General features: G+C 41.6%; 1 protein-coding gene across 7 annotated transcripts in view; it reads right to left on the reverse strand.

Annotated features, from left to right (window-relative positions):
• Positions 1–222: 222 nt before the first annotated feature.
• The window catches only part of LOC118338177 (multiple PDZ domain protein), a 44106-nt gene continuing 22656 nt past the window's right edge, over positions 223–21672 (reverse strand). For 2 of the 7 annotated variants that reach the window (XM_035675434.1, XM_035675428.1), the window contains 26 exons: positions 21222–21263; positions 19755–19868; positions 19229–19309; positions 18819–18996; positions 18463–18573; positions 14415–14480; positions 14106–14177; positions 13187–13376; positions 12087–12283; positions 11831–11922; positions 10921–10999; positions 10470–10538; positions 9379–9474; positions 9222–9296; positions 8876–9071; positions 8618–8763; positions 7783–7866; positions 6567–6760; positions 4358–4505; positions 4191–4277; positions 3985–4081; positions 3737–3900; positions 2766–2870; positions 2356–2450; positions 1834–1957; positions 223–1738 (listed from right to left, as the gene is read on the reverse strand). In XM_035675434.1, coding sequence (XP_035531327.1) covers positions 1592–1738; positions 1834–1957; positions 2356–2450; positions 2766–2870; positions 3737–3900; positions 3985–4081; positions 4191–4277; positions 4358–4505; positions 6567–6760; positions 7783–7866; positions 8618–8763; positions 8876–9071; positions 9222–9296; positions 9379–9474; positions 10470–10538; positions 10921–10999; positions 11831–11922; positions 12087–12283; positions 13187–13376; positions 14106–14177; positions 14415–14480; positions 18463–18573; positions 18819–18996; positions 19229–19309; positions 19755–19868; positions 21222–21263 — 3049 coding nt within the window. In that variant the 3' untranslated portion in view covers positions 223–1591. The remainder of the gene's footprint in view (positions 1739–1833; positions 1958–2355; positions 2451–2765; positions 2871–3736; positions 3901–3984; positions 4082–4190; positions 4278–4357; positions 4506–6566; positions 6761–7782; positions 7867–8617; positions 8764–8875; positions 9072–9221; positions 9297–9378; positions 9475–10469; positions 10539–10920; positions 11000–11830; positions 11923–12086; positions 12284–13186; positions 13377–14105; positions 14178–14414; positions 14481–18462; positions 18574–18818; positions 18997–19228; positions 19310–19754; positions 19869–21221; positions 21264–21672) is intronic. The other 5 variants (XM_035675429.1, XM_035675433.1, XM_035675430.1 and 2 more) reach the window with 5 other exon arrangements.

The following is a 21672-nucleotide window of genomic DNA, read 5'->3' on the forward strand; positions in this document are numbered from 1 at the left end:
AGTGGAGCAATTGAGTTTTCTTATTTTCATAACCAGGCTAGCTCTCCCACTTGTTTGTATCCGTGTATTTAAAGTGACAGGATGAGATTCGGATTATTCTCCACTCTATTTTTGATATTAGGAATACACCAAGGTTACAGTAAGAGAAAGAGGCTGCTGAAATAAGAATGCTGTCTGTTTTAGGCATACAAAATAAAGTACAAGACAAAAGTGGAACACTGATTGAATCCAAAGGTCACTTTTATTTAATTCAGTGTAAATAAATCCAATACTGTCACACTGACAGTACTAGAGCCACATATTTAAGGTGATAAGACAGAGAACAAACAACATTCTGAAACTAGACCACACAACACATGCCTACGGACTTACACAACTGCACACTAGGTGACTGTTTGGGTAAATAATAAGGTCAAAATGAGCTCAGGTCCATTATATAATCATTTGACAAGTTAAACACTTAGGAAGCTACCGACCAAGATAGCAGGTTGTTTACTTTTCTACACACTTCCATGAAGTGATCATTCATTAATACTTTTTTAAAAATCCAAATACTGTGACATAATACCTTATATATCAGCTTTAGCAGCACTATATTTCAGTGAATACGTCATGCACGCACACACACACACAATTCCTCATCTAGTCGAGTGTGCACTCGATCCACGCTTCCTAGTTTAAGGAACAAGACATTAAGGAATTCACATCGTTCCCTTCAGGGAAGTGTTTACACACTGTGTATTTACAATATCAGACTTCTAGCCTTCAGCACTTAAAAAATGCTCTCTTAGCCACCCTTGCTAAAACAACAGTGACTTCATGATAAGTTGACTAATACCAGTTACAGCAGCATCAGCCTTTCATGGAAAATCAGTATGATAACTCGCCAACAGCAGTGCAATGTAAAAGACAAATAATGCTATTATCAGCTAATATAGCCATTAGCTAAAGCCTGCTAATCAGTTAATTGCCTCAAGGGCGTTTTAATGCTGTTTCGTGCTCTGAATTCAGAGGGAGGTCACCCCTATAAGTAGACCCCAGACTATAAAAAAAACCTTGAACAATAGGCCTCTCCTCTGTAGAAATATTCTGATATTGCTTTGGGGGTGCCATCTGTTGTAAAATACTATAATAATAAACAATGACCTCACAATCCGTTCATTTCATTGCAGGAAACGGCAAAATACTTGAGCCACAATGTTCAGTGAATACTTCATACCAGAGCCATGGAATGTGAGTGAATGGATTCTAATACTGTTCTCTTATAGGAACAAATTAAAACTGTTATCTGTGTGGAAACCTATTTATGATCATATATCATCATTATATGGGTTTCAGTGATAAAAGCTCTTTTATCATGACGCATACATAAGCCTACTTGCAACAGGCTTACATGGATCACAGTGTTCAAAGCTACATTGAGCAATAAGCTCCTTCATGATTATCAGTGTACGGTTGTTCATATTTTCAGAGGTGATTTTAGCACAGTCTTCTAGTTGTGAAATACTGCTCGTCACACGTGCAAGGTTTTTACGTTAAAATTTCCATCTCTATAGATGTGGATTAACTGGGTGGGTGTTTGCCTATGTGTCTATGACAGCACAGTGAGCGTGACAGTTCCTTTGGTCCTTTTCAGGATGCCAACGGCTTCTTCGTGAGTGACGCCCTCCAGAGTCTGCCCATTGACGGCCATTATCTGGTCTCCTCGCTTCAGACGGCCGTCCTCGGCTGCTGCTCCCTAAGCGCACACACACGCACAAATTGAGTTTTAAATTTTTAACACACAATATATTTGGCAATTCTGCGAAAACAAAACAGAGTTGACCATGTTACCTTTCCGAAAACTGTTTTAACATAGATCGGCAAGTCTCCGTGGGGGCTGCCGTACCCTCCGACTATACTGAAACCCAGTCCGTCCGGTCCTCTTCCAAGAGTGATGGTCTTATACTGAGGTGGGCTGATGGAAAGACACAGAGAGTTAGGGACTGTATGGAAATTATCGGGCTGGGGTTTCGTTTTTGAAAAAGCAAGGCCCTCATCTGCATTAATAAACACTGATCCCACACTATCATGGTCATAATGTATCTGAATACACCTTGAGAACAATAATTCTCACAACATTCACCAAACTGCATTGAATGACTCAGCAGAAGGCTTAAATAAGCCCCTCTCCTGCTCGTCCCAAAAATTTAGACCGCATTCCCTTCAGAAAAAGAAAAGACTTAATAACTCTACCCCATTTGTGTCCCCTGCTAATAATTTTCACACAGTCCCTTACACAGACTGACATTATAGGGGTAAGATGGATGTTACAACACAAAAGAAGTAATGTTTTGAGTAACAGCCAGTTCATACCCGAGGTCATCTTGGAAGATGCAGCTGGGTGGAAGACCTCCGGCTGCCTGCTCCTGAGAGGGACCTGTCACAGTGGTGTCCCCGCCCGCTACCACCTACAGGTGCATGAAAACAAGAACATGTACAACCGCGCGTCTTTATGGTACACTACGCTTGCAAGATAAAAGACTGATAGCATGGTGGTAGTGCTGGATGAGGGAAACGAGTTTCATGGTACTTCAAAGTCCGCCGCTGGCAGCCTTCGACTGTTCTTTGCAGGCGAAAACTTTGTACACAGATAAAGTAAAGAATACAGTTCATGTTCAACTGCAGATTATCTAACTGTATCTGTGGGTTTATCTAATAAGAAAAGAAAGGGTGAGAGAACAAGTGTGTCTGTGTGTGTGTGTGTGTGTGTGTGCTGTTTCGACCTGCAGCTGTATTGTGCCCGTGGCGTTCTTGAGCAGAGTGACAGCCTGTGAGTGGCTCATGCCTTCAGCAGAGGTTCCACAGATACTGACAATGCGGTCCCCGATCTGGAAAAGGGAGTGTTTCATACAATTAAAAAAAAAAAAGGACACACGAGAGAAAAGCAACTTTAGCAGGAGCTGGCTTTACACATTTTCCGAGGAACGGTTTGGAAAATTTGAGATGCAGATCAGACTCTGGGTTTCTTTGCACAGCTCTATTTAGCTCCAGTGTTTGGGCTGGAAACAAATTAATAATAAAGGTTGTCTCTATGGCTAAATAATGAACACACTCAGATGTTTTCTTATTTCTTAGGACCAGTATGATGATGTATCAGCACATCAAAAGCACTTTTTTAAAAGCGCTGTTATGTGATTTCTATTATTTCGGTGTTAGTTCACAAAGTCTGGAGGAGCTCTGCATGATAACAGGATGAGACACTGGCTAATACCATTTGAAAATTGAATTCACCACGCCATACAAAAGCAAAACTATGCTTGTGTTCGGCTGAGTAATTTCATTATGTAGCGTTCTCATCTCATTCTGGCTGAAAAGATAAAGCAGCATGAATATACTATTCAAGATTTGCCCCTATTCATTTCAATGAGCCCTTCTGTAGGCTTAATGATGTGAATGCAGGAGTGGGAGATTTATTATCCATGTTAGCAATGGCTATTGTCCTCCTCCAGTCTGCGTCACACAGAGATACAATTGTCATTTAACAGCGAAGGTCACTGCTAAAGGTTGTAGGCTCTTGACCTTTGAAAGGATTTGAGATTCACAAACTGAGTAAAGTGAGTGGGAATGACATCAGTGTGAATAACTGAGACTCGCATTAAGTCCCACACAAGAACCACTGGTGTGCAAACTCTCCGTTTTGTATTCAGCTGGAAGCGAGATAAAGGTTACCGAGAGGGAGGTGTAAATCTCGTACCTTGAGCTTCTGGGTCTGAGCAGCCACCCCGACGGGATTCATCATAGCGATAAAGATGGGTATGTCACCCAGAGGGCTCCCCACGCCGCCTGCGATACTGATACCCAGAGAATCATTGGGACCTTTAGTGAACTCAACCGTTCTGGTGTCCTGATGCTCTGGAGCTGCGAGGGAAGGCAAATGTGCAAAATGTTGGAGGCAATTACACTAACTCAGACGCTTCATGAATTAATATCAGTTCTGCTTACAATCTGGACTCCTACTTAGTTTGTCAAGGTCGTCGGGAGGGGTTCCAGAGTCTGAACAAGACTGGAAGGCTACCTTGGAGCTCCCGGTTTCACTCATCTGAAACAAAGACATTCAGTGTTCCTTCGTTGTCTTGTTTTCAAGGACTAGATTAGAGCAATTATTTCAATTAGATTTCTATCATAAATTCACAACTACAGTAAATTACCTGACTACTTTCAGACAGCCTTCTTTCAGAGTGGAAGGGGCCAGCCTTGAACCTCCCTACTTCCATTGTTATAGGCCCCACGCAGCACTGTAACACGAGGCACATTGTTTTAAATTTGTCATCCGATGCAGTTTAAATACTGAATAGTCCAAGTGCAATAGATGTACCTTGAGCAGTGCAGCCGTGGCCTCCTGCGTGGCCGACCTGACATCCTCACCGTTGACTGACAGGATCTGGTCACCCTGCATCAGTCGGCCGTCAGTGTCCACCAAACCTCCTTTGACAATATCGGACACAAATACTCCTGTGTCATTCCTGGTAGGGAAAGGTTGGAAGACATGGCGGTGAGATACCATCTCTTACTGTATGCATATTTATGTTGGTAAGAGTCACACTGCATTTGTCTCTAATAGCTGAACTTAATTGTATCATTCTGCTGACGTCTGTTGTTGAGCGTGTAATTGATGGTCCGTTATTGATCCAGCAATTTCCCATTTTTCCAGCAGACCTCTGCACAAATAGGGTTAGGGTTAGGCTTATGCTCCTCGGGAAGTGGCAGACAAACAGCTGGTAAAATGGAATATTTAATAGCAAAGAGCGTGTTTACCCTCCAACTGTGACCTCAATAAATGTGTTTTCCATCTTGAATCCTGCATCTCCTTACAGTGAACATGCTGCAGTCAGGCACAGAAAGTGAGAAGCTATTGCATATTATTTAAAAAATACTTCCTTTAATAGCTGCACAGTGCTGAAAGTATAACTCAGTTATTTAATTTACTCTAATAAGTGTATTGGTGACAGTTTTAAGAATCATCCTTCATTGAGATGTTAATCCTTGTTGTTTGTTTGATTGACAGGTGTCTACACCTACCAGAGTCAGCAGTGGTGACTGCCATCTGCTTGTCCCACAAATATGGGTTTTAAAGCTCTATTATTTGCCAAAGAAGCAAAACCCAAGTCAAAACATCCCATCTCAAACCAGGTCAACATAGCAAAAAAATAAAAATCTGAGCTCACTCTGAGCAACTATTTCCAAAAGCACATCTCTACCGTTGACATTGCATATCTGAAGTGCCAATCTCCACGTGGATAAAACTAACACAAGCAGAAGCTGTGAAGCAAGGCAACCTGATCCCACTCGGTCCCCGGTGCCAGAGACACTTGGCTGTCACAACTCCTCACCACTAACTGCTAGCTTGCACTTTCCGTTTTAGCCAAGGGTTTTAGGTTGTCTCTTATGTTGCTGCCTTTTCCATCCTATTGAGCATTTTTGTTTTTTTCCACTTGTGTAGCAAAACCACAGTGACAGAAGCAAAGATTTACAACTATATTAAAAAAGTTGATCATCCTACTGCCGTCCACGCTGTTCAAGCCACAATCCAAAACTTGGGCAGCAGTGCGTGTGAAGGTATGGTCTGTGTAAGCCATTTCCCGGAGGTGAGATATCAATCACCACACACCACACACCTGACAGCAACAGACTGTCAGCATGTGGACCAGCGGGCATTTTCCCCACGAATGCTACAGCGAGAATAGATGCCTGAGTCGAGTTTGTGTGTAAGACGGTCTACAGTTTGCCAGCTCACGTCCTAGTAGCCTAAATCTTCCTCAGCAGCTCTGATGGGAACGAAAGCGGCAGCGCTCCCTGATACAGCCCCGTCTCTGGCAATACACCGGAGTCAGGAACACCACTAGTTTCTTTGAAAATGATCTGATGGCTAATCAAAAGCATTTTTGTAAAGTTTAACCAGGTATACAGCTATTCAACCATAAAATAACGTTGAAAAACCATCATTTAGTCATGATGTGTTACAGTTACTGTAGACATGTAGGAAAGTAAGTAAAGGAATTTGTATACACACCAAATATGACATCTTACCATTTTAATTAAACCCACTTATGCTTAGGGTTGGATAAGCAAAAGGCCTAAAGATGGTAAAATCAAACACACGGTAGCACCTCATATGGTTTATTATGTATTGGTCTAAAAATATCTTTTTTAACTGTTTTTATGGATGTATGAGATATCTATTTCTCTAACTCTCTACACGCTACACACTATTCACATATACAGGTCTTTTAATAATGATTACCTCTGGTCCCGTGATCTGCGTTAAAAAAGAAAATTCATACAGTTACTGTCAAACTATGTTGACTCTTTGATTACTAATTATTTTTGTTCATGCTAGTAATTGCTATTCCTAATATGCTAACCCTTTTTGTGACCCCCAAAAGCAAGCTCTTTCTTTAATGAAAAAGCACCTTTTCCACAGTTTTTATATATAACGCTCATTCAGCATTGTAATAAATCCTGCTGCACATTAATAAGTGCATACTAGGCATTAAGCGGGAGCACTAATAATAAATCTCGCTCACCTCCTGCCTACGATGCTCAGGCCGAGGCCCTGGCCGGGCTTCTTGTGGAGCTCTACGGTGAACGAGTCCCACAGGTCTTCCTCCTTGTACTGGGTCTCATCCCTGTAGACCACCAGCCGGACTCTCTGCGGGGTCTGCCGCAGCACGTTGATGGCTTCATCGTGACTGGCTGCACGCAGGTCGATGCCGTTCACCTGCAACGGGAGAAAAAAAGAGTTGTGCTGTCAACACTCAAAAAACTCCATCAAAACCCTAACTATTGTTTGTATTTACAAAAATGCTCTGACCTACACTTAAGGTTAATTTTGAAAGAATAAATGTTTGGGCCAATTTCCATATTTGGGGCCCTATTCTTCTATCCCTGATATAAAGTGAATGTAGCAGAGGACTATAAAAGTGCTAACAGGCTAAAGGCTTAATGCTAAAACAGAATTTTCCTTTAACAACCAAGGTTACATTTCCTCTCTAGAAACCCAAACTGCTGAGATGTCTGAAAACTGGATCATAATATATTAAAATCACAGGGTGATGTTACAACACTCAGATTTCACTAAAGGGAAGCAGCCTTCCCTCAGAAGTCTGTGAGAAGCTGGAGTGGTCAATGTTAGGGTTGACGTCCAGCTTCTTCTTTTTTTTTAAAACCACATTAAAGCGAGGAAATACCCCATTAGCCTTCGCCGTCGGCCGACGTGCAAAGGATTTTTCCCAGCTAACGGCATTGCTGCGGACTGGGAAAACCACTCTTTTCAACTTATCCTCTCTGACCCTGTTTTCTAAACACAGCAGCTTGGCTCGGTGACAGAAAGGAATAGTAGAGGGCAATTAAGTCATAAGGGGTGTGTGTATGTGTGTGCATGCATGTGTGCCTTTCAATTCAGGTCTACTGACTGAGCTACCATAACTAAACTCCTGAGCCCCACCCTGGCCCTCCCTCTGTGACAAAGCATGAGGTCAAACAGAGGGCAAATCCAAGTTGAGCTAGGATATTTAACTTGTCTTTCTACGTGAGGCAGACAGAAATATATACTTGTGCTTCCTTACATATTTAAGATAAACACAGATTTATTCATTCATCACACACTTGTTGTATCAAACAGTTTGATCTTTGACCCATCTTGGAAACCCAAGCTTTCATGTCAAAACTCCTCAGGCAGCCACGTCTGAAGACACCCTCTCTTTTTTATCTGGGTCATACGTGATGCTCATTATACCGCACCTCGAGGATTTGGTCTCCTGCCCACAGCCTGCCATCTTTAGAGGCTGCCCCTTCTTCATAAACTTCATGGATAATGATGGCCCCCTGGAGTGAGAGAAATAAGCACAGAATAGGAGAAGAAGGTGAACAGGATACAGGGCGTAAATAGTAGGTAGTGGTGGGGGGATGAGGTAATTGTACAAACACCATGTTGGAGGAGAGGATGGTTGTAAAAATGACGTGTGTGATTTATTGTCTTTGCGTTTTACAGCAAACATACATTAGTTTAGATTCTCATTCGGAGTGTCTGTGTGTGTTCCTGACTTCCAGTGGGTTTTCTCTGCGTTCCAATGTCATCTGGGGTTCAGAGGTTACATTCCAGGGCTGGATATTGTCTGCTGCGGCCGAGGCCAGACAAAGAGCTGCCCCTCCTGCCACCCCCCCACCCCACCCCAAGCCTGACTGAGCAGACAGAATGGATGAGGCTGAGGAGAGGACGGCAGGCAGAGGAGGAGGAAGGCTGTGACAACATCATTTCCTACATTCCTGTGCCGCCGCGGCTATTTCCAGCATCAGTTATACCACCACTAAAGATTCTAAGTGGGTGGTAACTTAAAAATACAGGCACATAACTTTTAATAATTTACTCTATATTTCCACAAAAGGATTACAGACTGTAAAATCAGCAAAACTGTGTTGTAAAATCAATTATTTCTTTAAAAAACCTCATTCTTAACTCCAAGAATGTTTTTGCTGTTTTTTTTTTGCTTTTGCTGTCTTCTCATATCAGAATAGCTCTTTGGTAAAGTGATATGGCCTCATTAGCAGATCCAGGGTCATATTTTTTGTTTCCTACCAGCAGGGTGTCACAGCCTCCCACGATGCTAAGGCCCAGGCCTGTGCGGCCTTTGCAGATGTCGATGGTAGTCTCACAGCCTGGGATGATGGGACAGGTCGCCGGGTCGCAGGTCAGAGTGGAAGGGGTGGACGAGCGACTCGGACCTGAAATAGAGGAAGTAAGAGAAGTGAGGTACGGTGTAAAAAAAAAAAAAAGTATTATCTATTCATCTTGGAAGCAGAAAATGGGGTATTTTGTAATTGTAAGCAAGCTCACTGATTCCTGCTTCTGCCTCTGGTTCACTCAGGGTAGTTGTGGTGGCGCTCGGCATGCTGGGTAGACTGGCAAGGACGCCATCCGAGCAACCAATGTCCTGATAGGCTGACTGGGGAGAGGAGAAGGAGGAGGGGATCTCATTTGTAGAGAAGGTTAGCTTCACTGGACCTTTGGTTTTTCTCAGTAGAGAATTGACCTAAAACACAGTAGAATTATCAGACTCCAGCTTTACATTATGACTCTTATTTTCTAGAGAATTCTAATGTAATAAATGTAATTTGAAATACTGCAAATAATGCTGTTTAATCACATGATTATACAGTTAACTTCCACTGACACACTGTACCTTTTCCACACTGTAGCCTAGCACCGATTCACCATTCACGGCTAAGAGTTTGTCCCCTGGTTTCATGCAGCCCTCCTGCATAGAGCACATTGTATGTTTGGTTAAAAATCAGCTGTAAAATATACACAAACCATTAGCTACAGGATGCAATACATACTCTGCCTGTGTGTCCTTTCACTTCAGCTATACTCTGAATCTCAACTCCACTCTCAGTGTTCCCCTCCTCAAAGGTGATGCCAAGTCCTCCGTCCTCCTATTGGAGAACAACATTAGTGCATGAATAAAAAAAAAACCACACAACTACATTAAATTGACACCATTTAACACATCTGAACACGGCCACCTTGTGGAGCAAAACCATGCGGACTGACACACGGAACTTGCCAACATGTGCTACATAATAGAGCTGGACCTGCAACTGACAATTATCTCCAGAAAGATAATTATCTCCAGCTTCACCTTGCATCCCACTTCTGATCTTTTGTTCATAGGGAGGGTTTTAGCCAGATGCTGCTGCATTTACACAGTCATCCCCCTGTCGCCTTATGTACCAGATGGATAGTCCCCAACTGGAGCTCCCGTCCAGGTGCTGTAGCTTTTCCAGCAACATTGTGTTCCCTGTTTCTCCTTCTCTTTTCTTTGTCTCATTGTCAGTTCACCCGAATCACACGCACAAAAAAAAATCATGTTTATCAAATGAACTATTGTTGTATGTAGTCATGCAGATAGAAGAATGAAAAAGAAAAGATTCTAAATAATCCACAGGCTAAACCGCTTTCAGTGTGAACTGCTTTTCAATGTTCTTCAAATGTGTTGTGATATTTTCCAGTGCTTGACATCTGAAAATCTTGCCAAATAAAACTGAATAGCTAGAAAATAGACACCACAAGGGGTAAAAAAAAATGTTTTCCTTCTTTTATTATTTGGGTGAACTGAGCCTTTATGTCCCTTTGGAACTGCTCTTCCCCTATTCACATGTTGGTGTATTTAGTCAGCCTTTTATTTAACAATGTTCTGTCTCTTTTCGCTTTCCTGGCAGCTCGTCAGGCTCGACTGCTCCTGTGAGCTCCCCGCTCTCTTCCTCGGTCATACCCCATTGACTTTTTTGTGTATACCTCTCTCATTATTGCATTGCTTCTTACTTTCCCTCAATTCTTGTCTTTATTTTGGTATTTCAAAAGGAACAGGATTCTTATGTGCTTGTTATGTGTATATGGGTGTGGGGAGGAGGGGTCCAGTGTTTCTCACCTTCAGCTTTATGAGGTGATGCATATACTTTGAAATATCGGCGTCGCCATTAGCAGCAGTTGTTTGGAGCTGTGAGGAAACAGGCAGCAGTTGGTACAGTACGAAGTAAATGACTGAAACTTGTGTGCGTGTCCGTTAGCTGGTGGGAGTACAGTACTGAGTGTGTGTGTGTCTACACAACTGTTAGTGGTTTTTGGATGTCTTGGGAGTTGCACACAGGCATGGGAGGTTGGGATCTCCAGGACCACACAGACTTTTATGAGCAAGAAAACAAATAAGGGAGCATGAAACCAAACATTTTAAGGGTAGAAAAGTACTAATAATGGGTGCTAATAATAACTGTGTCTGTGTGTCATAGCTTCCTATGCAGTTGGAACTTTGCTCTCTGTTGAAGCGCTTGTGCATATGTGCAACGTCTGTGTTATGTGTTTGGCCATAAGCGCAGTTGTACCTCAGCGTGGGGCTCCGCTGTGTCTCCCTCGTGTTCTCTCACTGGTCCCACGGCCATCTGGTTCAGCGCCTCCGTATTCCTGTTCCAAACAGCCATAACTCACGTAAATCGTCGCTCCTCTGCTTTGTGACAGCGGAGCGATGATTTACGTGGCTGATCACAGTGTCTCTCTTTCAGGGAGTGAGGAAAGGGATGTGAGTTAAGTAGAAGGTTAAGTAGAGTGATCCTGACAGAGGCGGTTCGCAGGAGGGTCAAGGGTCATAAGTGTCGGACTCTGCTGATATGTCAGCTGCTATGGCCCAACTCAATGCTGTATACTGTAGTTTTTGCAGTTAGTATAAAAGAAACACTCACTCCTTTGTGCTGGCAGGAAATGATAGAATACTTGTGCCATTGGCCATCAATTAACTGCTAAATTAAAATGACACCTAACAAAGACATTTATTTTCTGAGGGGCTAGAACTTGTCAAGCACAGTCCAGCTATGATTTCCTTTGTGCATTGCATTGTGGGAAAATACATACATCAACAGCACACATCAACATACTCTGTTTTCCTCATTATACACACAAAACCAGCTTACAACTACAACATAGTGTGGCTTTGGAGCTATAGTGGTGCGAGAATCATGTTTTTATGGTGAAATGCCAAATATATAGATATAAAATTACTGGAAAACCTGCTAGTCACCACTGAATAAGGATTTTAATACTTCACCAAGTCACAAGTGTATCCTTCTGTTGAATTACAATAGCTCCCTCTATTGACGTTTAAAAAGCATTACAATAGACTCACTAAGGATTCTCATGGCAGTTTTCATTGTAAGCATTGTCTGACAATGACATGTTGGTTCAGTTGCCATGGAATCTTTTTTTTTTTAGCTTTTATATAAGAAAAACTTATTTTTATACCTGACAAAGATGATTTTGACATTAGATTGAGAGCTCTTGATTATGGAGGAAGCATTCTGGTGACTGTGGCCGTAAAGGACCTGCCCATTGATCTGAGAGGATACAAAAATAGAGGAAATGGAATTAGATACACTTTTTAAATACAAAACAGTCACATCAAAACCCATACAACAGAAAAGAAAAGTAGTTTAAGGTGTCAAATGCCCCGCAAACTTTGCTTACTTTAGCTGATAACCATAATCAATACACATCTTACCTCCAGCAGCTCGTCCCCCACCACCATTCGTCCGTCCTTGCCGGCCGCCCCGTTGGGGTCTATTCCCACCACGAACACGCTCATGCGAGAGCGGTCCCTGTTCCCCGCCAGGCTGAGGCCTAGTCCCGTCTTGCCTTTCTCCAGCTCGATCATGTGTAAGACACCTGGGAGGCTGCCATAGCGCTGGATTATGTTCTCTGAAAGAGGCAGTTGAAAGTCATGGCAGACAGATGTAAGCCTGGGCTCCCATATCAGTTCACGTCATGCTGCTCAAAGAAAAAGGGGCCGGTATTTGGATTCGGTCGTTTTTTTTCTTTTTGTTTTTGTTTCAGGCTCACCTTCTATCTCTTTGTCTCAATCTTGTCTCTATTGTTATCCCTTCCCTTTTTTACTCCAGTCCCCCCACTCATTCTCCATCCACCTCTCCTGTCTCTGGTGTGTTAGATAGCCACTCTTCAGACCAATGGGCTCCTGTTGTTCTGGGCTCCCTGCCACTGTTGAACCATCAGTCCTGTACTAATCTCCACAACTCACCTCCCCGGGCCCAACCTCATCAATCTTATCCCCGCAGGATGGGCGCACACTCTCTAACACTCTAACACACACACACACACACACACACACATATATTCACCACAGTCCCAGGTGTTTGGAGGCTGGAAGTATGTCCTTTATGCTAGTTTCCTGAGTTGAATGTGAGTGACTGTGACCTCGTTCTCCTTGCAGGAGTGAGTTTATCCTACATTTGACATCTGCAGGATGCTAATTGGTACATTGAGTCCTTCAGGTTTTGCTGAGGTACGACAACCTTAAGCATATGAATCAGTGCTCTTTTATTGCCGAGTCTGGGTGGATTTATGAGCAGGCAAGGCAAATGTGTAACTTGGAGGACCTCTAGTGGCAGTTAAAGCACACTATAAACTAAACTATTGTTTCGGTTTAGGTGAAACTTCCTGGAGAATATAATACCAGGATTTACTTATGATATACCAGTGTGAAATTCAGTAAAAAATATGAGAAAACTTTTTTTTTTTTTTTTTTACCATTGTTCCTTACAGAATCAATAATTACACCCTTAGAAAAACATTAACTGAACTTACTCCAGTTGTATCCAAACTCATCCTCCTCCTCTTCCACCTCCTCCACCACCTCGTTCTCCTCCTCTGCCTCAGTGGGTCTGCCAGGAATCTCTGTCAGCGTGTCTGTATCAGTCTCTCCCACATGGGGCACCACTGGCAGGAGGAGGACAGCGCTGGTGGGAGATGCCTTCGCCGCCTCACGCTTTGCCGGCTGTCACGCCACAGAAGGAGTTTGAAAATAGCTTATTAGTGAAAGTTAAAGAGAGAGACGAAGGCTTTATCTTTGCGTTTAAGTCTGAATCAACTTGAAATAAAGTGTGTATGGAGACAGGAAGGCGCATGAAAGCTGTCGATGTGATCAACAGAAGCCATATGTTTGGGTTACATTAACAGCTTCATCTGTTATAGCAGGACATGTTTGCTTTATGCTGAGGAATAATTATGGTTCCATATAGATACCAGAGGCTCAAATCAGAGCTAGGTTAATCAGCTTATTTAAGCTACAGCCTTCAGTTATAATACAATGATGCTTAGTCAAAAATACTATATTTAATTACTCAATTATAATTTATGTAGTTACTTATTAAATTAGTACTTAAAATCAAATATTCACCCATCAGAAATTCATATATACACTTACCTGAAAACCAAGAGCAATAAATCACTTTAATTGTTGTTCTTTTTAAATACAAAACAGTGAGTACTGATTCTGGAAGGTTAATGAAGTGACAAAGATCAAAAGACAAACACAAAAAGGTTCTGATTTCACAAAAAGGCACAAAGGATTTCAGACAGATGGAGGAGATGTTAGGACATGAACAAGTGTGCGCATGTACAGCATGTTAGAATACATTCAATACGTGAAGCGTATTGCGGTATATCAACACGTCTGTACAGGCGTACACAGAAAGTGAAAAGCACAACACAGAGACCCACAAACCTTAAACGGGGTAGGAGTGAAAGGGTTAGTTGGGGAGAGGCGGAGGTAAAGTCTACTGTGACTGTCACCCTCCTACAGAGAAGAGACAAAGGGCAACAACTTTAGAAGACAACACATTTCTGACACCCACATCTATTGACAGGCATATACCAGCGTGAAAACATATGGCGGGAAAAGTTGAACACGCCTACACAAATTTGACTTAAAACACTCCTATATTTCAAACCTGGTTTCTTGCTGCTGTGGGACAAAGACAAATACAAAGCACTGATACAATACAGTCATTGGAGGGTAATTGAAAACACCAACCTTGTCCTTGTTGTCCCTCGTCAACGCTGCAACTTTCTCCTCGCTGGTGTCTGTTATCAACGACTGCTTTGTAAAAGACGGACATGAAGTTAAATCACTTACGTATGAGAGAGCACATTCATAATATTCACTTCATTCAGTGAATGATACTGTATCATATTGCTGCGTAAAGCAGAAATAGGATTTTCATAAATACTGACAAGTTCATACAAAGTCATAAGAGTTCTGAATGGCTAAAACTACTTATGCGCTATACGCTGTATAGTGAAAAACCATCTGTTAATAAATGTTACAAGTGAAGATTTAACTAAAGAAAAACTTTCACTTGTTTTGTTCAGCTAACTTGAAGCTTGGCAAAACCAGACTAAGAACTAAGGCACACACACGCAACCACGCCAAAACATTGATGTGTTGAGGGAAAAAAGCTTATCCAGCACCACATCCCAATCCAAGCTTGACCATTACTTCCCAATGATTTTTAAAAGTTTTGCCAAAGAAGTCTGCCATTTTGGAAAAAAAACAAAACAGAAATAAATAAAAAAGATATTGCAGTTTATAATTCTTCACATAACAGTGTTTGTGTTGAGTGCCGGCTGTCGCATCAAGTTGTCTTGTTTACCCTGGCAGAGAGACACTTGGGACAGTGTTTGAGGGATAATTGGGAAAAATTGGGCCTTTACAGACTGGGACAGGAGGAAAAATAAAACGCACTTAAAGTAAAAGCCTCTTCTATGATTTTACTTCTTGGGTGGCGCAACAGAGGGACACAGCAAAGCACAGGAAGAGAGATATAAATAAGTCGACATAGTATAGATTCAAAATAACAGTGAGGCACACACATATATACAGAGGCAGAAATAGGACAAATAGTTTAGCATAGTAATTTTCATGACAGCAGAGGTATTTAGAACAATTCATACAAATTTGAATGCACCTCATAGCTGTCATGACACTGAATTAAATGCCCACGCGTTGCACACATGCACACAGAAACCAAATTATTTTTGATCACTAACCCACCAAGACTCCACACAAACACATGCATGCTTTCTTTCATCCTCTTCTTCACTCGTGTTAGCAGCTCATTGTTAACACAAATTTGAACAAGTCAGAAGGTCAAGGAGAAGCAAACCCATACACGAGCAGGCAGACACAGACATGGGGTAGCTTTCTAACCTGAGGGAGGGCAGGCGCTAAGTAGGTTTGATTAGTGCAGCAGAGACTTGACCCGCGGTGGCTATTTAGCTGCAGAAAGGGCAGGGGCGGCTTCTAAAAAGCAACACACAGGAGCAACAAGCTGACAACATGACGAATATTTATTATGATGGCTAAGCCCTTCTGACAAAATTGAATCGGAGGCCATCCGGGAGAAAAAAAGAAAAAAGAAAAAACAGAAAAGAAAAAGGGGCAGTGTGTTGAGGACAGAAGCACCTCAGGTTTTTATTTAAATGAGTAACCATTACAGCAAGCGGCTTCCTTGAGGACAGCCGTTTCCTCTACATCAAAAAAAATCAGAGCAAAGCCTCTTTCTCTGAAATACTTTAACAAAATGTTTCAAAGATTCCTCCGGGCTACCTTGAGATTATTCACTGCTTACAAGAGAAGGATTTTAAACTTAAAGGGAAGCAGCAAGGATGTGCTATTATACTCTCTAGGTGGCCCCCAGTGGCTGCATTTAAAAACGGCATTACTGACCTGCCGACAGCACTTAGAGATATGATCCAATCAAAATAATATTTTTAAATCTATTAAGTCCATTGTTATGAATTTCAGTGCAGCTGCAACTTAACATCAGCGACTTTATAGCCAACTGAAAATATGTCTCCTTCCTAAATGTTTGCCTGTTCCAATATGCTGGGTGGGAGCAGTGTGGAGTAGTATTTCACGGCCGTGTAGCCACACAGGTATGAATTTCCTTATTTGCATTTCTATTGTTTATTTTATGACTTCCTTTATTAGATGAAGCAATGACATTTCAATAACCTCCCATGGTTAAATTGCATTAAGAATCTAGTCTGGGTGTGTATTGAATGTCGGCATAACACACCTTCAGCACAGACATTTTCTAAAATACTTGCTAGTGCCAGCGACTAAATTGATTTAACCATTTTCCGACCCTTTCGATTAAAAACATCATTGTGGGTCATGTCATTGTTACGGTTAGATTGCTCTGTGATAGAAAATAGAATAGGATGTCGGCATATTAAAATAAACCTCCGCTTCGTTTTCTCCCAGAGGGTGTCTCCAATTCCAGTTTGTCTTTATTTCCGTCAATACGCACTTTCTGTGTGTATCAAAGTCAAAGATGCAGTTAAGAAGAAAGACTCAGCTAACAGTGTGAGAGACAGCGAAGAAAGGGGAGTCTGGAGAGATAATGCAGCAAAGATTAACCGTGATGGATAGCTGATGCAATAGAAATGAGAGAGACAAAAAGAGAAAGACGGATTACCTGACGCGTGCGATGTGGCATGCATGTGAAAGCGGTGGTGTGGTGCTCTACAGCAGGTGATGGAGCTGAGCTATATATTGACTCAGGCTGGGAAAGCAGTGTGGAGGAACAGACATGCAAGTTTGAGGCAACTCATAATGTAGCAACTGGAGTCAGACATGAAGTATAGAGACATTTTGTGTGGACATATGTTACTAACCTCTTGAAAGGATTGTTCAGCATTTTGGGGAATACACTTACTTGCCTACTTCCTACAAATTAGTCTGTATGCTAAATATGAAGCTACAGCCAGCACAGGGTTCGCTTAACTTAGCGTAAAGACTGGAGACAGGGGGAAACAGTTAGCCTGGCTCCGTCCAAAGTAACACAACCTGCTGCACCAATTAGTGAGTGCTGGTCGGAAGAGTTTCGCTCCCTTTGGACAGATCTAGGCAAGTTGTTTACCCTGTTTCCAGCCTTTGTGCTAACCATCTGCTAGCTGTATGGTTTGCATCAAATTTAGCAAGCAGACAGCTACGAGATCTATCAATCTTCTCATCCAGGTTTTTAGCAAATATGTAAATGTATTTAAAACCTGCATTAACTTGTTTTTTTTGCCACTTGGGGCAATCATTAATGAAAGTCTTATATCCTTTCTCCTTTTACCTGTGTTATTGGTATATTCATCAACTCCTGAGGGAAATATCTGGCTACTGTAACCGTTGTTACCAGCTGGTTGCTTACTTTGTCTGCTGTTTGGCACTGAGCATTTAGCATACAGTAGATGTTTAGGGCTTTTTCCGCTCAAAACAGCTGCCAGCTATGGTGGAAAATAATGTTACAAGAGCAATGAGCATGAAACAAAGATTAAAAGAGTTGCAGGCTGGAGAGCCAAAACAATGAGCTGAAAGACGCTATAAACCGTATATCTGAAAGAAACTGCAGAGTTAGGGTGATATTTATGTGAGGGTACGTCACTGCGAGACGCCCCTCTGTTGTTATTATAAAAATATTGATTATAGCCGTTTCAATATTTTTTAGTCACCACAGTTGAGCATTAGTGTCCATTAAGATGCATTCTTGTTGTTGCTCTGTACATGCTACATTACATTATAAGTTGCTACAAAGCTTAATGAGTAAGCAGAATGTTAAGGAGAGCACGTGGGAATATCTCACACATAACAATGCATGAAAAGTGATGGACTATGAGAGATCTGACACTGGAACCAAGCCAGTAGCAGCCCCAGCTGGAAACTACTTAGTCATGCTTTAAAAGCCTGAGGGCACTTTCAAACAACAAACGATGCTGTTGATACGGGGATTTTCAATGAGTGTTGCACTTAGAGGTTAAAACTTGCTAATATATTTAATATGCCATGCTGGGTTTGTTGTCTTTCTCATAAAATATTTCAAAATTACATTCAACATTCAAAAGCCAGCCAAATACTACAGGGGTTGTATATTGTGCATTTTGGTTTTTGAAAGTGCCCTAAATGGTCTGTGCAGAAACACTAAACTTTAACTTGAGGTGAAAAAGAAGCTACAGAGTGAGGAAATTGTGACCTTTTAGATTATGAGGTAGTTACCAGTAATTGCTTTGACACTATTATACAGACTTACCCTGGGCCTGTGAATAATACTCTGGACCAAGAAGGAGACAGTATTGCCTGCCCTGCGTATGGCCTCAACTGCCTCCTCGTGACTGGCATCTCTTAGGTCTACTCCATCCACCTGTCAAGAGATATCAGGGAGAAGAGTCTGTCACGTGCCCAAACTCTCCACTCCACATGGGTTGGGTTTTTTTTAGCATTTAAATTCTTCAGGGTTTTTTTTGGCAGTCTCTCAAATGACTGCATCTTAACAAAATAACACGGGACAAGGTTAGTAGTATGAAAACAAGTCTCCTTATTGATTAAAATCTTCCACAAAAAAAACCTCAAGTTTATTAGATCTTGTGACCTGAAATGTTCCTTCACCTCTACAATCCTGTCTCCGGTCTTCAGGGTCCCGTTCTGTCCGGCGGGACTGTCTTCCAGGATGTGCTTGATAAAAATCCCCCTCATGACCTCTCCATTGCTCAGTCGGCTGCCCATCCCTCGGCCGCCGACGATGCTGATACCCAGGGACTTGCCTGGCTCTCGGAAGAGCTCCACTCTGAGGAATATACCAATATCAGCATGCTACATACGGACATTTTTCACTTCAAAGCTGTGACTCTGGTACGGATTTGAATCTGTAAATCTTTTATTGGATGCCGGACAGAAAATAATTTCTTTGTGTGCTTCATGCTTGTGCCCTCAGTCTACCATGTAAGTTCTTCAAACCGTATCTGTCATGGACTTGTTCACAAAATTAGATCAAAAGTGTAGATACGGTGTGTACTCACTTCCTGGGTTGGTTCCAGTTGCTGTAAGAGGCACTCTCCTCTCCCTCTCCATCTTCCCGTTCGGGGAGGTTAGGAATATCTCTAAATAAACAATAGTAGAAAGAAAGAGTTTGATAAAACTCTAAAAACTTAGATTCACATGGTTGCCAGGGGTTCATTCAAGCTTTAGATATGAAAACCAAACAATAAGTTCAGTTAGATAACAAGACTTAAAGGTACCTTTTTGATCTTAAGGGAGTTTTTGACCACTGGTAGTGCTATGTAGTAATGTTTTCATGCTATACCACTGATTGACAGTTGGTGGCGGTAACACAAAAAGAGGTAGCAATGTGCCAACAAAGGCTTGCTAGCTAGCAAACATGCATGTAAACACTGCACCATTAAATACATTCAACATGTTTGTTGGACCTCACAGACACACACAGTGTGCTTTGGTGAGAAGCACTGAATGCAAACATAAAATGTGCCCTGTTGAGATTCCTTGTAAACAAGCCAGTTCATTTTACCCGTTTGTGGAATTACGTACTTTGGAGCTGGAACAGGGACTGGGACTGGAGATGTCTCAGAGAAGACATCTTCTTTAGGCTGCTCTAGGCTGGCCTTGTACTCCTCCAGATACTCTGCTGGAACATATGTAATGCTGAACACACACACACACACACACACACACACACACAAAAATGAGTCATTTCTTAGAGCAAACAATTTGGCATCCCACATTTTTTGAAACTCCATTACCCACCTTAGTGGTAATTATGCTCCTGTTCATTATGTACTCAGATGGTAATTTAGCAAAAAATAGAGAAGAACTGGCAGTCAAGTGCAAAAAAATATGAAAGCATTAAAACTGCCCCCTTTTTATCTAAAAAAAGGGATTTTTATCTAAAAAAATGGCTTTTTTTCAAATCAGCTGCTTGTTTACATCCAGAAGCTTGTTTTTTTTTTCTATAGCAAATTTACCTGTAAGCACAAGACTGCAGTAATACTGAACTGTCTATTTCGCCAATGTATTCTCCAGTCCAAGGTGAAATGCAATGAATTGTACATCAGCCCTTGACGTCTGACTTTTCATAACAGATGTTTACCTTCATGAATGTCTGAGCAAATCAAGTCTTCTATTACTTACTGTGTGAAGGAACATGTGACACATTTTAAAGGGTGTATCAATCATTTAATTCATGAGCAGGTTACTAATTCATGTTGAGAAATGAACCAAAAGCTAGCTGACAAAATCTGACACCCACTTAAAAGTCCCATTTCCTCCCAAAAATCCCCCAAAAAGTCAGAGTGAAGTTGTTTCTGAAGGGCACAATAACACATCTGAGTGGAGCTGACAGATCTTCAACAGATGGGTTGATTTGGTTTTTACACATGATGGCATGCGGACAGAGAGGGAAATTAATCCCGGTGAAATAATGAAATGGGTGAGCGAGTTCATTAAGAACATGCAGTGCGAGACACGGAGGAGCTTAAACGCCAAAGATTAATGTAAAAACAGAGAGTTTACAAATTGAGATGTCAGTGGCACAAAACATCCAGGTAAGAATGGAACATGTTAGTCACAGAGAAAGAAGAAGTTGTGCAGCAAGTGTGAGTACAGCAAGTTGATGCAGTCAGACAAGATTTATCCAGACATCATTTTTTGTCGATGTGTGTTAATAATATGTACTGACACTATTTTAAGTTTGGTTGCCACAAGACAGATTTGAAATGTGTGTTGGTTAATATAGTTCGGTGTCACACATTAAAATGTTAATCAATGTATTTGAATGATATTAAAGACAGCATCTAAACCAACTGAATTCCAAAACTTTTATATCTCGTTGTCCTCATTGTTTTGACACTGATCTGACTATCTAATTCTGTGTCTGGATAAAGCTCTTTAACAGACTGCGATAAAGCCCCCCCCCCCGACAGCAGATGGAGAGAACGAGAGGAAGGGAACCAAGATGGCAGCTCTCTTGCCGAAACACCACCGGCGTGGAATACTCACACATAAAATGGGCACAGATCGTCCTCAGGTGCACAAGCAGATCTAGAATGTGAAGAGTTGGCTTTTATGCACCGAAGCTAAAAAAACTGCCAAGTTGAGTTCAGCAAGCGGAACTTGTGAAATACCACATCCAACTTTCTTCCCCTTAAAGGATGGGAAGAGTAGTGCAGCAGTAATACAATTTACTTATTGTAAATACGGCCTATTTGGCTTTTAGAATCACTGAATACCACTTTTGATTGTATTCCCTACATTGAGTCTGATTGCATTTGGTAAGTTTCGACTCATACATACTTCTTTACATCACCCAGTTCATAGTAAAAAATACGTACACAATCAAGTACAAACACTAAATATTAAATTCTAACCGATTTGAAATCAGATCAGCAGATCAATCAAACAAATAAGGTTAAGACTCAAGTATTTCATACATTTCCTTATTTAAAGCACA

Source organism: Morone saxatilis, unplaced genomic scaffold (assembly GCF_004916995.1).
Source record: "Morone saxatilis isolate NCDOM2014 unplaced genomic scaffold, NCSU_SB_2.0 Contig4, whole genome shotgun sequence".
Lineage (NCBI taxonomy): Eukaryota > Metazoa > Chordata > Actinopteri > Moronidae > Morone > Morone saxatilis.